Genomic DNA, 15910 nt, shown 5'->3' on the forward strand with positions numbered 1-15910 from the left:
TGTGTGTGTGTGTGTGTGTAAGGGAAACGAGAAAACACCCTAAGCTGCTCGAGAGAAGCTGGGAAATAGACTCGTGGTGCAGAAGAGAAGAGAAGAAAAGGGGAGATGCAAGACTGATGCTGTGGCAGGTAGAAAGAAGTGTTAGCTGTCTGTATAGCGCGCTGGTGGTGGTGAGAAGAGCAAGAAGAGCAAGAAGAGCAAGAAGAAGAAAAGGGGCTGGTAGCGAACATGAAGGAAGGAAAAAGGAAGGAAAAGGAAGGAGGTCAGGAAAGGGAGGAAAGGAGGCCCTTTTTATATCTTTTCTGGAAGGCGCCAAAGCTAAGCGAGGTTTCAACTACGCGTTCTGATTTGCCAGCGTTGCTTGCCTCATTTGGCAGTCGCGAGGGCCCAGCCTCCTTCTTTTTGGCAGTCACGTTCTTGTGATGACGACGGCGGGGAAGGAAGAGTCCGGGACAGGACAGGACAGTGAAGGCGGAAGGACAGGGAGGACAACAGGCAAGTAAGAGGACGGCGAGGTCAAGATATTGGAGACAGACAGTTCAAGTATTAATTGCTTGATTTGTTTGATATTGGATATAGAATGAGGTATCAACAGCAGCAATTTATGTCATTTTATGACCCTTCTTTCCTCCACAACCACCACCCGCCACCACCACCACCATTTTTTGAGAGCGCGCCTTTTAATTTCAGCACAACGCCAGAGTAGTAGATGAAAAGCAGAAGAAGAATATTAAATAAGGAGATAGATAGATAGAAAAGAGAAATAGGAGACAGGTTTTGAGTCTGTCTCCCTTTTTTTTTAGTTTTCTTTTTGGCTATCACAAGTAGGTATGTTTCTAGTTCTCGCCAAGGGTAGTAAGTAACGTAGCATGGGGCAATGCGAGAATGGGGGTATTCAAAGTAGTAGTAGATGAAGAGGCAGCGACTCATATGTAGAACTTGGGAAGCGGGTATTGATAGTTTGTTCTCATGAATACGAGCAAGGGAGTAGTGATAAGGATATGCTTTGGTCTATCTTCTTTTTTTCTCTTGCACTTTGCTAACAATAGATGGAAACGGCAGAAGAGGCAGGCGTAGGTAACTAGGCGCGTTGATAGAGAGCGTTTAATAGTCTCTATCACTCATCGCTGGTTCCGAGCACTGCGTCTCTGCATGATCTGTGGACTGCCGTGGGTATGTCCTGTGCTGCCGTCTCCTCCTTGGCTCTGACTCTGGCTCTGGCTCTGATTCCGGCTGTGGTTCTGGCTGTGGTTCTGGCTATTATCGTCAACCAGCGTGTTAGCAGGACTCGTTGCCTCGCTGCTAGTGAACGTCTCTGTGACCCTGTTACGGTCCAGATCCTGTCCGACACCGCTACCTAGATTGTTATTATCATTGTTGTTCATGTTCATATTGGTGGAACCAACATCGCCAAGACCACTTAGGCCATGGCTGGATGCGCCGTCGAACTGATCAAACGTGTCGAAGAAATTCGGGGTTGGCTGCGATGGGTCGGCAGCCAAAGTGTCAAAATCGAACAAGTCATCTGTTTGGTTGTTGTCAGCCGTAGCAGTGATATTGTTATTGCTGCTATCATTCTTTCCTCCTGCAGTGGTAGTTGCGGCAGCATTGTTGGGATCTGCCTGGTTTTGGGTATCCTTGGAAGAGTTGTTGTTCTCTACGCCAGGGATGTCAGAGAAGTAGTCGCCGCTATTGAAGATGTTGTCTAGGTCAAGAGGTGGAGGCGGTATCTGGTTGTTGTCTATCCCTGGGATGGAGCCCGTAGGACTAAGCGGCTGTAGCATGTTGGTCAGGTGTTGCACAGATCTAGCCTGCTCGGCCTGCATCTTCACCAGGTTGTCCAGCTCAGAGCGTGTATTGGCGAGCTGAGCTGAGTAGTTGAGTGGCATCTGAGGCGCGTTAGGCGCAATCAGGGCGTTATTCTGCGGTTGACCACCTGTTGGATGGGCAGCATTGTTCTCATTTGAGATCAAGCGGAGCATGTCAGCGCGCTGGGCAGGAGTAAGAGGTGAGTTGCCGCCAGACGTTTCAAGGGAGGACAGCACAGTAGGAAAATCGGAAGGGTTGGTAGAGAAGCTGCTGCGTGCGTTGGAGTTCTGGATAAGGGACATAATGTCTCGTTGCGGGAGGTGACCGGGACTGCCCTGGTGCTTGGGATGAGGGTGTGTAAGGTTCTGATTCTGCGCCTGTGTCTGTGGTTGTGGTGTCTGTCGGGGCTGATCTTGGCGTTGTAATTGCGGTTGCTGTTGAGCTGGAGCAGTGCCGGTCATCGGGCTGGTAGGGTCAAACAGCTCCTCTACTTCGGAGACGGGCTGCACACTGGCCTTTTGAGGGCCAGAGCTGCTGCGTTGATGACCAACATACGCACTGTTGGCGGGATTTGGAGACAGGGTATTGTGCCTTTGGCCATCGCGAGTGGGTGGCGCTCCAAGGAGAAGTCTCTGCTTCTTAAACGGTGGCTGGTTGGGAGTGAGCTCCGATTCATAGTTATCTGCCAGCTCATCAACGTCAACAATATTGCCTGACAGGCCCTGGTGGTCTTGGGATATAGCTCCAGCAAATGAATTAGCTAGCCCCTGAGCACCTTCGTGGCCCTGTAGACTTCTGTTGTAAACAGTAGCTAGAAAGGTGAGGATGGCGTTGATTGAGTTTTCATGACGGGTATGTTGCTCCTGGAAATTCGCGGCCTGCTCGTACAGTTGTTCATGATCCCTTCGTAGTTTCTGGATCGTGCTTGAGATAACGTGCTGCTGATGCCGAATGGCTTGCAGCTCACGGTAGACATCCGTCAGCTGATCTCCATGTAACATCCCTTCTCCCGACCCGAGAGCAAGCTGGCCTCTGAGCCGTGATTTGTCTTCTCGGCCTCCAGCACTGCTTGGACCACCACCGCCTTCTTCTCCAAATTCTTCACCTTCGGCATCATCCACATCAGGCTCCAGCTTGACACGGCCGCCCTTTGAGCCTCCTCTGCCTTGGCTGGATACATTTTTCGGTTTTTGGATCAGCCACAGGAGGTCGGGTTGTCCGCGTTTGAAGTAAGGGTTCGAATATTCACTGGGGCTCTTATTCTTCCTCTCGCTGGCTCTCATCGAGTTGTCCGATAGCCCAACCTTCTTGTGGAAGCCATACATGTTCAATTGCCGTACAAACGAGGCGTAGTTGTTGTGCTTGAAGAGTTCGGGTATCAGCGATTTCGCAAACTCATCCTCATCCAGGACAATGAACGAGTTTCCATCCTCGGACCATTGAATTAAATCCGCGTTTTTCGAATCGTCGAGGAAACTATAGTTCATTAGTTAGTATGAAACAGTCCGGTTGAAGCAAAGGTTATAGCAACATACCTGGTCAGCTTCTGAATGAAAGGAGGAATATGTTTTCGCTTGGCCAGTGATTCCTTCTTGACTCTAAGAGCTCTCTGTCTCATCTCTTCCTCGGTCTCGCTAGTCCCTGAATTGCTAACATCATTCATGCTCAGCGAGTTTTGATCCATCATCGGTACCAAGTTTTGATCCCCCATCCTAGCCCGACTGATTATCTGATTGTTTCCGGGTCGTCTGGTAAGTTGGTTTGACATTAGCCCAGTCCCATCATCGCCAGTCGTAAACGCAGCGCTGTTCGGGTTTGGCTGATTTACACCGGAAGTTGCCGTGTTGGGCGCCCATTGCTGTAGAAATTGCTCGTTCGAGAGCTGCGACGGAATTGGGAAGTTTGGCAATGGAGACATCTGCTGATGCGCTAATGGTGTTGCTCCTGGTGCAGGCCTCTTGCGAGAGAGGCTCTGTGATGACATGACGTCGGAGATACCGGTATTTCAGATAACAATAGACTCCCCCCAGGTAGCTGTGTACTTGGCTAATGGAAAGATTGACCGAGGGTGCGGGGGAAGGCTCGGGAGGCAGGTAAAACGAAGATGCGTCGGTACTGGGATAATAGATATGGCAAATTGATCTGTTATCGCTGATATGACGAAAAACAGTAGATATGTAAGGTGGATGTGGTAGATTGCGCTGCCCTGGTCGTAGTTGTTGGATGCGACGGAAACTCGGCGGGGACCGTCAGACTCGACCGTTAAACTCGACAGATCACCTCGACAACTCGAAAATTGCCATCAATGACTCTGCGCCCTCGATATCTTGATGCAGGATATCAGCCTGAAAACTTTTAATCCTCCTTGTCCTATTTCTTCGACACGCATGCAGGCTCCAAAGCCTTCTGACACACCGCCTGCAGGCCGCTGCAAACGAAGGGGGAAGTGTCACAGGGGAATCGAATGAGAGGAAATGCGTATGGCTGACAGTACAGGAGCGTCGAAGGGAAAATATCGATTGCACTGGTGCTGCAAAGTGCGAGTTGATCTGTTGACATGCTCTGGAGATACAAGTCAGCTTTCGTCTTTCTCCCGCAGAACTGATATTACGTTAGATAGGCAAATTCGCGTCTGGAAGGCTTGGCAAAATGTCATGTTTTTATTGGTTCGGAATAAGTCACGGAAGCTGAGTCAGCGAACTTTAATTGCACATCCGATAAAGGGGGGAAATAGCTGGAAAGCTGGAGAGAGGAAGGAAAAGCAGCGGAATGAGTGGAAGATACAGGGTGGCAGAGGCAGTGGATGATGATATTTAATAGATGCAAAAGAAGACAAGCTGTCAATAAGAGGTGTTGTTCGCTTCTTTCATGAGAGAAATAGAAGTGGTTAGTAGAACTGGTTCAGGATATTAAGCTATAGAGCTATTTTTTTTTGAAATAGGTTTCTCTGGCTTCTAGCTGAAATTTTGGGAGGAATAGGCTGGCAGCGTAGGAAAACAAGCCAATCATGGATAAGCTCTATACAAAGCATTGTTCAGTGGTGTTCTATTCCAGAGAGACGCATCCCAACAATAGATCAGAGCAGACCCTTGGAATCCTCTCTCCATATCAGAGTTATGAATAACATTGTTATCAATCTAGCGGTCCGTCAAAGGGTATTGTATGCCAAAATCTTCTGCCTTATCCCGCAAAAGACCTTCAGGACTCGTTTCAAGACGTGTCTCAAGGAATGTCTCAACCTCTCATCTGTTTCATGCTAGCGGGACAGCAAAACTTATCTACCTCCTTTTTAACTCTTTCATCAACTTGCGACGCGCATGGTATACCTCCTGGACCGGCTAGAAAGATTCGATCAAGTGCACGAGACCATTATCTCATTAGCTAAACTGAGGCCTGCGCTATATTTTGAACGGTATTGGCCCACTGCCGAAGGGAATATGCCTAGGCTTGATCCCTGGCCCTTCGGATATATCCGCGAATCCGGTGGAAGGGCCAGCTGTCCTGAAGAATAAATACACTTCCACTTTGTAGCATGTTTCTCCACGGATATTCCCTACAGCAGGCTGTCAATGTCTTACTGTTAAGGTTAAGGGTATGGGTTGTTTTTCAGACGGCGAAACGGCCAATCCGTCTCGCCACAGCATTCCGGTCAGCACAGCAAACAACAAGACCCAGTATAATTCTTCTAATACCTCTAAGACTAGTTCAATTGATTCCCATAGAATGAGGCACACATTGAGAAATATCGCTGAAGGGTAAAAGGAGAACACTGATGAATGTGATGATAAGGTTGAGCTAAGCGGCGAACTAAGCGCCGCTTGTGGATCAAGACCGGCCTAAAAAACGGGATATCCATTCACTTCCCGTGTTCAACGGTCGTTCTAGAAAGATGGTCAAGTTCTTCTTCCACTTCGAAAGGAGAAAGCAGAACCGCAAAATACCCCTTTATGTATTCTGTTTTTACTCTGTAACATTTCTTTTCATTAGGTTTCGGCGTCAACAATTAACACTAATTAGCTCACATTGAAAACGCGTAGATCACGTGAAATAGCCGCTTTGTTAATTCTGAGCAAGATTTCTTTGCAACAACCTCTGATATAAATCTGCACCAATTACTCCGTACGCACTCCCATTAAACTCCCATTAATGGGTTGACTTAAGTCCTTCATGTTCTTCTAGGGTCGGATATGATTTAAGAAATTATACTACGTTGGAGTCTCGGCTCTCACTTCGCGATTGCGGATCGCTTCATGGTCAGACTGCTCCCTTGCGCTATCACCTTTGCCCGATATTTTATACCTGGGCTTGCGCTTCGAGGTGGTTAGCATAATTCTAGCTACATTGTCAAATACCGACGGTATGATACCCCAGCCGAAGCATATGCAATTAATTTTATAGCAAAAATACTGGACAGCAATTCCAACACTGCGAATGATTCGGTCGTAAGGAGCTAAATGACATTATGGTACGTGCTACACCATGATGAAACGATGTCCCGGCGCCCCCATGTCGAATACTCCCATATCCATGGAAGAAAAGAAAGCCCCCCCCCACTCACCTACGTGGCCACATGGATGAACTCCATCCACAAGAGCCAAAATCAAACCGGGGCTGTTGGTTCAACAGATTATGCAGGTTATGGCCCTTTCGATGATCTGCGTCTTCAAGGCTGCATCAGATTTACGCACGGCGATCTTTCACCGCGTCATATTTGGTGTCTCAACCACCGCATTACATGTACATTTAGCTGGAAGTTAGCGGGCTGGTTATTATTGAGCGCAGTCAATCACCCGAGACTTCTCCGGGAAAGGCTGACTTGTCAAAATACCCTGTTAAATTCATTGGACCTTTCCCCCGGAAGCTTGAAGAAGAATGAATGAGTTCATTGGCAGCTTTCTTGTTCTTCTAGGGAGTAAAGACTCTACTTCGTGAGCTTACTCTCCACAAGTATCGGTCGAGACAATTAAATGATAAATCTTGTACCTTGGATACATTCTCCATTTTTCTCGCTCCATTCGCCATTTGTAAAATTGAGTCAAAGCTGGAGCTCCTCGTTAGCCTTGTTTTTTATGAGCCCAATCTAGCGATGTGTACCTGAACTTATTGATGATTCTCACATGCATATCACATTGGGACACAGAGGTGGGATGTTTCGGGGCTAGCTAGATTAATCACCAATCAAATACCGAGGCAGAAGACATATAAACGCTGTATAGCACTGAATCATCGTTCATTGAATTGAGTTGATAACCTACTTTATATGTATATTAAACAACCCTACCTTCAAGCGTACTTCTTACGTAGATATAACGGACTAAATATCCAACACTCTGTCAGTTCTAGCTACATTTAATTTTCATGGCAACCACACCTTCCTTTTGAGATCACGTAATAGTTTTTTGTAATAATATGGTAGGTCAACCACTCCTTTTGTTTTGGTCGTACTACGTCAAATTTGCTCGGGGGAAGCAAAACAAAATCATGCGAGGTCGGGATTGCATGGCCCAGTTACCCGGGTAGTCCTATCGATAGGCGTCCATGAACGCCGTGTTTTTTCTCTGACGCTGTGCGACACACATAAGCACATGATGCGAACGGTGTTCTGGTCACTAATCAGTCTGGTACGCAAGGTTGTGGCGTATATCCAAGATCCAGCAAGGTCGAGATGGAATAGAACGGTGTTCTCCCCTGATAAATTTCCCAAAATTTCCCAAACATTGAGTTGCACCGCAGAACTATGGACGGAGGATGGTCGAGGGGACGGATGATGTTCGCGGTATTGAATCATGGCAGAAAGAAGCCCGTTCATGTATATAACTATTAAGCACCCTCCTTGTTGTCTCCGTGCTCATGCATTAAACTATTGCGCGATCGTACGCATGGGCCGAGCCTTGAGGGTGATCGTCATGTTTTGAGAGGACTATTAACAACATTAGTCCTTGGAGCTCTCGGGTAATTTCTTTTTGGTTGTATGGTGTGCACTGGTTGAAGAGAGCAGACGCAGCATGGGTGTCTAGCAGAGCGACTGGATGTTATAGACGCGGGAACTATTTAAGCAAGACATTAGGCGCCTATGCTCCATCTTGGTATGCAGCTTCGAGCTTCGAAGGGCTCAATATCAGGTCTTGATAGCAGAGGCCTCCCTTGGACGGTAGTTGAAGGTGTATGCATAATGTAAGGAATGAAAGGAGAGAAAGACAAGTGGTAGTTAGCACCCAGTGCCACCGGGGCGACCATCTTGGAACTGGTCACATTCACCACCAGGGCCCGACGGACATGGTCAAGTGGCCGTGGCGGGCGTTGCAGACAGGCGTAAACGAATGAAACAAGCGAACAGGCCTTGCTTGCCATGAGGAGAAAAAAAGGATTAACAGAGGAGGCGAGCTTTAAATCGTCTTTCTCCCTTTTTCCTTCGCCTTCTGCTCTTCCAGCTATCCAGTCGGCTGCATCGAACTATCGATATACGCCAACTAACGTTTGAACCCGCCCTTCAGGGATCTGTTGTTGGTTGACAACATAATTTTGGGTTGAGGCCCGTCTCTGGCATGATTTCTTTTTCTGTCTTTTGGGTGGTCTCTGTGGATGGAATTGGTGTACGGAGTAGTTGAGCATCCCTCCGTTCCTCCTGTCGGGGAACTAAGGAAAAAAAAAAGTAGGGAGAAAAGGGGCAAAGAAGAGACAGAAGAGTCAGATACGGAGACATCAAAACTTCCAGAATACGGTGACATAGCCACCCCTGGACGAGTCTCAAACAGCGTCTGGCCCTGAATCATCTCGGCTGAGCGTTTGGATAGTTATACGGGTAGAGCGATGCTGGCCCCAATGGGCTGTAAAGGGGCGATACCGCGGGGAGAGAGGCTGTAATACTCATAATTAGCACGTCTGCCTTCATCGCTGAGGTCGACTCACCATCTTTTCTCTGCTCATCGCCCTCCCATCGCCGTCGTTTGTCCTGCTGTGTCAGTGTGGTTTTTGGTGGGCAAGTGGGTGGTTGTTAGTCTGCCGTAACGGTATTACCACCACCACCACCTTTTTTTTACTGCCGTCGTGACCGCCCTAGGACCTCGTCGTCTTTTTTTTTCTTCCTCTTCTTCCTGCACCAACTTTCACCTCGACCTCACTTCACTTCTTCTTCTTCCTCCTCCTCCTCCTTCACCATTTATCTGCCAGAAACACCGCTGCAGCTTGCTGTCGTGCTCGATATATCTCTTTCTTGAGTCCGTCTCTTCCACCAGCGAGGCTCGTCGCTTTTCGCTCGTCGAACCTGGAGGTGTGAGCCCTGACCCTTCCTGACGGTCCTGCGCCCTTGTAAACCAGGCAGCCTCAGCCAGCTCGATCGGCCGGTTGTGCTTTGTCTATCCTACAGAGCAGCCTCGCGTCTTGACATAGAGACGCATTTCTCGGTACTTTGGTCAGCTGCCTACTCGCTGTTTGGCCGTGTTGACCTGGTTTTAGTCAAGGGAGAAAGACGGGGGGAAAATCGCCATTTTTCCTACCACCGAACACCTTCCATCCCTCTCGCACACGTCGACTGAGTCCCATACGGAGCGGAGAAGAAGTTATCGTTCAAGGAGATCAGACAGACAATTCTGCTGTACAACTTTGCTATCTTTTCGCTTCCGTCCAGGAACTGCTGTCTCTGTATTTTTTTTCTTATCCCGGAAACAAAAAAAATACAAGTGCGCATGCAGACGACTCAACCATCTGGCTAGCTCATGCTTGCTTCCTGCCTCTACTTCGTTGTTTTGACGACCTTGACGTTTTCGACGAACTGATGACCTCCGCCACCCGCTTGATATACTTTTAGACAGACCTCGTTGCCCTGCGCGTCGGCCTGTTTTCGTTTTCATTACACCCCTGCCTGACCTGCAGCTTAGTCTCTTTATTCTACAAGGTCTAGCCAGATCTTGCAGCTGCCCAATACAACCGTCCCATCTTTTATCTTCCTCCCCATCTCCTGAAAGAACGCTCACTGCCCATCATGAGTGGTTACCAGGATATGTACAACTCGTCCGCCTCTCGATCTCCTGGCTCCCACCGTCACCCACCACAGCAGCTTCGTCGCCAGCCCTCTCGCCAGTTTGACGCCTACGGGCCCATGTCTTCTACTCTGTATGAGGAGCCCCCGCTTGGCCGTTACGATACAAATCCGTTGGATAGATTGAATGCAACTATGCCCAGTGGCTCGTATCCATATGATATCTCCGGCTCTCAGACGTGGAACGCTAACAGTGTCGGTCTGGGCGGATTGGGAGTTAACTCCGCCACTGCTACTTCGAGGATGAGAAACGTTCGTTCACGCACCGCTCTTCCCACGGTAAGTGTATCTTCGTGACAGGTGTAGTGAGGCAATGATTATTGTTTTCTAACCTATAACAGACCTGGTTGGATCAGCAGAACAGCCTCCCAAATTCGTTCTCTCTAGCTCCTGGTCAGCACCAGCCATCTCCTCAGATTCGCGCGGAGAACCCTCACGATGCGGAAGATGAACTCATCCCAACCGCTATTGTTATTAAGAACATCCCATTTGCTGTGAAGAAGGAGCAGTTGATACAGCTGATGACTGAAATGAATCTACCGTTGCCATATGCCTTCAACTATCATTTCGATAATGGCGTGTTCCGAGGTCTTGCTTTTGCAAACTTCACCTCCGCGGAGGAAACGGCTACCGTTATTGAATTGCTAAACCATTTCGAGCTTCAGGGAAGAAAATTGAGAGTTGAGTATAAGAAAATGCTCCCCGCGCAGGAACGTGAGAGGATCGAGAGAGAGAAGCGTGAGCGTAGAGGCCAGCTCGAGGAACAGCATAGGCCCATGGCTACCTCCCAGTTGCAACATCAGACTTCGATGTCTTCGTTGGCGTCACATCTACCAACCACTTCTCCCTCGCCTGTCTCGCAGCGCGCAGGTAAACTAGGTATGTCTGCTTCGTCAAGTAACTTCTTCAAAATCCTTGTTAGATTTGTCACTAGTACTAACATCCGCTTCAGAGGTTGATATGAATGACGCACAGACATTGCAATACTACTCGCAACTGCTCCTGTTCAAACAGGACCTGAGCAAAGAAGCTCTCATCTTCGGCACAAACTTAACCCCGGCCCAGCGCCGGATAGTGCATACTATCTCCCATAATATGGGTCTTGCCCATACTTCCCGTGGCACTGGAGACCAGCGTCAGGTCCATGTCTACCGCGCTGGCCCCGGCGCCAATGTCAGCCCTCCTGTCCCGGCTATGCCAGCAACGGTCACTTCTGATGCTGCTCGCCGCGGTCTCTCCCGTGCAGCTACCATTGACTTTGGAGAATCTCGCCATGAACAGCAAGCTTATGGCAGTAGCATGCGCCAGTCTTCGTTCTTGAACGTCCTAGACTCTCCAGGCCCGGGGGGTTACGCAAACGCGCAGAACCTTCGTGCTGCTAAGTCGTTTGCGGACCTGCGTTCTTTTACTCCATCTCCTGTTCCATCTTCTGCTAGCTTCCCTGCTGCCTTGCAAACTAACGGTGCTCGATTCCAGCAGCAGCAGCAGCAGCAACAACAACAGGCTTATGATACTGGGACCAGCGGAGCCTCTAACACTCCCACACTCACTCCCACTCCGTCTGGTTCGTCTCTTGGTATTCAGCGTGTCGACGACAGTCTCCTGGTTAACAGTCTAAGCGGCCTATCACTTGGTACCTCGGTCACTGGACCCTCCGGTTCTCCTCGCCGTACACGCGGTATATGGGATGCTTCTGACCTTCCCACAACTACAGCGGGATCAAACAACGGTTCCGGTTCCAGTGCTGGTGCTATCGGATCTAACCGCTCCATTGGACTTGGATTTGATTCTGGAAACCAAAACCAGGAACGTGTCCCAGTGAGACAACCTAGAGGCCCTGCTCCGGAGAGAGGTCCTGGATTCCGTCGCCAGAATAGCCACCAGCAACGTGGTAGCGACGAGCTAAGGAGCAATCCCGGCGTGGAAATCATCGTTGAGTAAGAGAACCAACAAATAAAAAAATCAATAGAAGATTCTGGACCCAGTCGATCGATAACTCTGTATGCCCATACTGAACGAATCCATGACCCTTATACCACGATGACACGAAGAAAAAGACATAAGCGATACAAAGAGTTAAAGCCCATGAGATTTAATTTAATATACAATTTCAATTCAATTCAAAACACGTACCTGACGACGCCATGCCGAAAGGAAAGATCCACGACAAATCCCCCTCATATATCAGACAGCAGTTAAGTTCAGGGGAAGAGAGCACAACAACAAATGAAAACAGCCCTTGAACCCCAACCAAATGCAAACGCCAGCGTCCCCTTTACGATTCGATGATGGATGACGAAATGACTTTACCACCCCCCAGAAATTCAGAGGATGAAAAGAAAGAAAAAAAAAAACAAAAAACAAGAACCAGCCAAGATCCCCACAGCCGCAGAAAAGAACAAAACGAGCTGCAGCCCCAGTTTTTACCCGTCGCCGCCATACCGGAAGCCTCCAAAAGTTTTTGACGATTCTATTTGCTGACTTGTCCCGCTTGCGTTTCATTATTTGTTTCATAATGGTTTAAGACATGGTTAGATTCTGATAATCTACAGTCGCTGCCGTCATCACTTGCCACAAATGATGCCTGGACCGACCCCGGGGCAACCCAATCCGACCCAAACTCAATGGATACCAATGCTTACAGGTTTCTTTTTGTTGAACGCCGTCTTCAACTCCAACGACTGGATGGCTGGAAATTGGAAAGCGATTGAAGACGATGGGATGAATAATATACCTTTTTTTGCGTTTGATCGTTTATTTTTGCCTCTTACCCTCGTGTTGAGCCAGGCGCTTGTCATTTTTTTACGTTGAAGTTCATTTTTTGCGTCTCCGTGAGTATAAAGTGAGGAAGAGAAGGGAAGTGAAGTTCAATTTCGAATCCAAGTTCGAATGATGAACCTCAAAAAGGGGAAGTTCTCGTTGAACGGAGAAACTATCAACGTGCCATGGTGATTGCATTCCCCTATCTCTTTTACCCTCCTTTTGCCATGATTCACTGCCAACTACACTGCGATGCAGCAACTCTATGCTATTTACTGTTCTACCGAAAGACTGAGATTAGCTTGCTGCTTGTTTCCCTTTATCCCCCTACCCCCTGCTTTAAGGTCACTCTCTTCCCTTGTGTTCTTTCCGCTGCTGTTCTTGTTTCCGAGGACCTATCTCCGTAAGGTCTGGCCAATCGAGGTTATTGTTTTCCTCCGTTCCTCAAAGTCGGCTATTTTAATGATTTTTTATACACGTCTTTCTTCTGCCTCTTTCCTCTTCGTTTTTCGTTTCCAATTTTTCCCTCTTCTCCATTTCATTTCTTAAAAAAAAAATCATAAACTATTTCCTGATTTTCTGTTTCATCTCATCTCTCTACTCCCGTCCCCCATTATCTTATTTGGCTTTCTGTCCCGGCCCTAATGGTTTGGTTTAGTTTGTGGTATCCGAAGGATTGATTGTTCTTTGCCGTCTTATTTTCTTTTCTTTTATCAAACGGGGGGGGGGGGGGGGGGGGGGGGGTATTATGTGATAGTTCTTTTCCTATCAAGTTTCTTTTATTTTCAACTCCTATCTTTTGCCTTGCATTTGCATATCAAAGTCTGTGTTATCGACGTTTGTTTGCTTTTTGTCTCGTCTGGCTTCTGATCGAACCCGTGTTTAATGTTGCTGGGGGCGCTCTTTTCCCCCTTCCCGACCTGGTTTTTGAAATGGTGTATAATTTACTCATTTTGATCTATCATCTACATCTACTCTACTGTCCTTACCTCTGTCTGTCTACTAGGAAGGAGAAGTACAACCAGTATATTTCCCCCTGCCAATTGTAAATGCAGTATCAAAACACCTCATAGTGTTAGTTATATTCAATTAATATCTTATACAATCCAGTCATGAGCGACTATTCCCAGCCTTTTTAGCATCTCTTCGATCCCACTCTCTATCATGCCCTGTTTCAAGCTTTCTCTTCCTTTCACGCTCCCTCTTTCTTCCACCGGCACCAGTAATCTCTTTTTCCTTCTGCCGTGGATCAATAACAACCAAATCATCATTCACCTGATGTTTCTTCTTCCAACTTAGGTCCTTTCCAAGGGTATCTTTACCAAATTGAAGCGTGTGCGTCATCCAACCTGTATCATCGTCATCGTCTTCTGCCCCAGCCCTTTCTGACTCAGGGACGTCCCATGATCGACATGATAGACACCCAGCAACAAAGTGTAGATCACAGACCTGTTCTTCCTCCTCGTCCTGGTCATTAGTTTGTTTATCTGTGTCTTCCTTCTCAGGTTTAGAGCTAGTATCATGGCTTCGTTTTGGTTTGGATAACTTATATGCAGAATCAGCGCTCTCAAGTTTGGCTTTGAAAGCATTGAACATGTCCAGCGCAATTGCATCCTGTGATGAGTTTCCTGCCGCCGTCCTCTTTCTAGCACCACGTACTGATGTTTCTGGTATCAGTGACTCTAGAGCTGATTTCTTCCTAGCTGGCTCCGCGGGTGCGGCAGCTGTACTTCGTTTCATAGACGCCTTGAGCGCAGCAATTTCAGCATTTGTTTTGGAGAGCAACGATTGGCGAGGAGGCGGTGATTCTGATTCTGAACTGGAAGGAGATGCAGGGCGAGACGGTGATTCAGGGTCTGGTATTGGAAGTTGTGTATTTGGGTCTGGCTCCCGCGGTGGTGCCTTTGGTATTTCTTTCTTTTTCCTCGCAGGAAGCTCTTTGAGTGCTCGCGCTGGCTCTGATTTATGCATGTCCCTGTCCTCCCTGGTCTTTTGTGCTTGTTTCTTCGCTACCGAAGCAGCCTCTTCCTCCTCTCTGACAAGCCGGGTATTGAACTTCGGCTTTGTCGGTACGATGGCCTCTCCATCCTCTTCATCACCTGCAAAGCTCAAGAGCGCCTTTCCCACCTTGGCTTTCTTTTTCTTCTTCCCCTTCATGGGCGCTTCTTCGGAGGCCTTGTCTGCAACAGCAATACGTTCCCTCCGCCTTAGCTGCCCTTCGAATGGACCTAGCTGATCCACCTCACACCCAGTAATCTTCACAGCATACATTGGCCGATCAGAGCCTTCTACCAGCTCTGCTTCCGCAATGCTAGCAACCTTGTATATGCTCTCTCCTTCTACCCTGCCAAACATGGTACAGCTATTTTTCAAATCTCTCTCCACGTTCGCCAGCGTAATGAAGAATTGGCTTCCATAGGTACCATCTTCGCTCTTCGCCAGACCTACCAGGCCGCGCCTGTTAAATCGCAGTCGGCTGTGGAATTCGTCTTTAAACACGACCTTTTCGCCATCACGAGGATCATACTCGAACTCCGGGTATTCGTAAATGGAGGAGCCTCCTGAACCAGAGCCAGTGGGATCACCACCCTGGATAATGAAGTTGGGTACCACGCGGTGGAAAGTGGTATTCTCGTAGTATCCGTCGAGGCAGTGCTGGAGGAAGTTCTTGCACGCGAGCGGTGTCTGTCGCGCAAACAGGGAGATGTGGATGGGCCCGACGGTGGTATGGAGGGTCGCGGAGGCTGTTGGAGGAGGCTCGGTATCGTAATGAGCAGACATATTTGATTTTCAGGGCTGTTCTTGAGCTCTCGTTGCGAGGGTGATGTTGGGATGTGGCTGTTCTTTGGGGGCTCGGCCGGGGAGCTCGAAGTCATGGACTTCAGCCGTGCTTGTACTTGGCTAGCCAGCTCAGCACAACAACAGCCGGCCGCTATTTAGTAGATTCTCATGAGCATATACCGTATAAATGCAGATTGCTTCCTTATCCATAGCATCTAGCTAGTCCTAAACCCATCTACCACGCTCAAGATAAATAAATTAATTTCCATGGAAAATATGTTCTTCCGCTGGGATGGCCTCAGGTACGTCCACTACCTAGCTCATATATCTCCTCACCCCTTGACTACGAGAATCGAATCTATATAAAAAATTTGTGAATAAAGAGGCTTGAGCATAACGTTTATGTGTATCATTTTATTAGTATCGTTAATGGCTATAGTAGCATCAATTGAGTGGAAGTTTTTAGTGTAAACGTCGAATCATAGCTGTAGTTTAGCAGCTTCAACTACTCGTATGAACGTG

General features: G+C 48.1%; 4 protein-coding genes across 5 annotated transcripts; 2 read left to right on the forward strand and 2 right to left on the reverse strand.

Annotated features, from left to right (window-relative positions):
* Window positions 1-716: 716 nt before the first annotated feature.
* On the reverse strand, window positions 717-3793 carry TERG_04406 (uncharacterized protein; the record flags this gene model as incomplete). The annotated part of the gene is made up of 2 exons (XM_003235302.2): window positions 717-3285; window positions 3345-3793. The coding sequence occupies 2 exons, from the start codon at window positions 3791-3793 to the stop codon at window positions 1122-1124; spliced, it is 2613 nt and encodes an 870-aa protein (XP_003235350.1). The 3' UTR covers window positions 717-1121.
* A 490-nt stretch (window positions 3794-4283) lies between these two features.
* Window positions 4284-4616, forward strand: TERG_08813 (uncharacterized protein; the record flags this gene model as incomplete). The annotated part of the gene is made up of 1 exon (XM_003235303.2): window positions 4284-4616. The coding sequence occupies one exon, from the start codon at window positions 4284-4286 to the stop codon at window positions 4614-4616; it is 333 nt and encodes a 110-aa protein (XP_003235351.2).
* A 5307-nt stretch (window positions 4617-9923) lies between these two features.
* On the forward strand, window positions 9924-11788 carry TERG_04408 (uncharacterized protein; the record flags this gene model as incomplete). 2 transcript variants are annotated; one of them, XM_047748248.1, is made up of 2 exons in its annotated part: window positions 9924-10726; window positions 10800-11788. In XM_047748248.1, exons 1-2 carry the CDS (start codon window positions 10369-10371, stop codon window positions 11786-11788), a joined length of 1347 nt encoding a protein of 448 aa, XP_047604225.1. In that variant the 5' UTR covers window positions 9924-10368. The 2 variants fall into 2 exon arrangements, with proteins under 2 accessions (XP_047604225.1, XP_047606277.1); XM_047749777.1 differs by having other exon boundaries at window positions 9924-10126; window positions 10189-11788.
* A 1929-nt stretch (window positions 11789-13717) lies between these two features.
* On the reverse strand, window positions 13718-15388 carry TERG_04409 (uncharacterized protein; the record flags this gene model as incomplete). The annotated part of the gene is made up of 1 exon (XM_003235306.1): window positions 13718-15388. The coding sequence occupies one exon, from the start codon at window positions 15386-15388 to the stop codon at window positions 13718-13720; it is 1671 nt and encodes a 556-aa protein (XP_003235354.1).
* Window positions 15389-15910: the final 522 nt, after the last annotated feature.

This window comes from Trichophyton rubrum, assembly GCF_000151425.1.
Source record: "Trichophyton rubrum CBS 118892 genomic scaffold supercont2.4, whole genome shotgun sequence".
Classification (NCBI taxonomy): Eukaryota; Fungi; Ascomycota; class Eurotiomycetes; order Onygenales; family Arthrodermataceae; genus Trichophyton; species Trichophyton rubrum.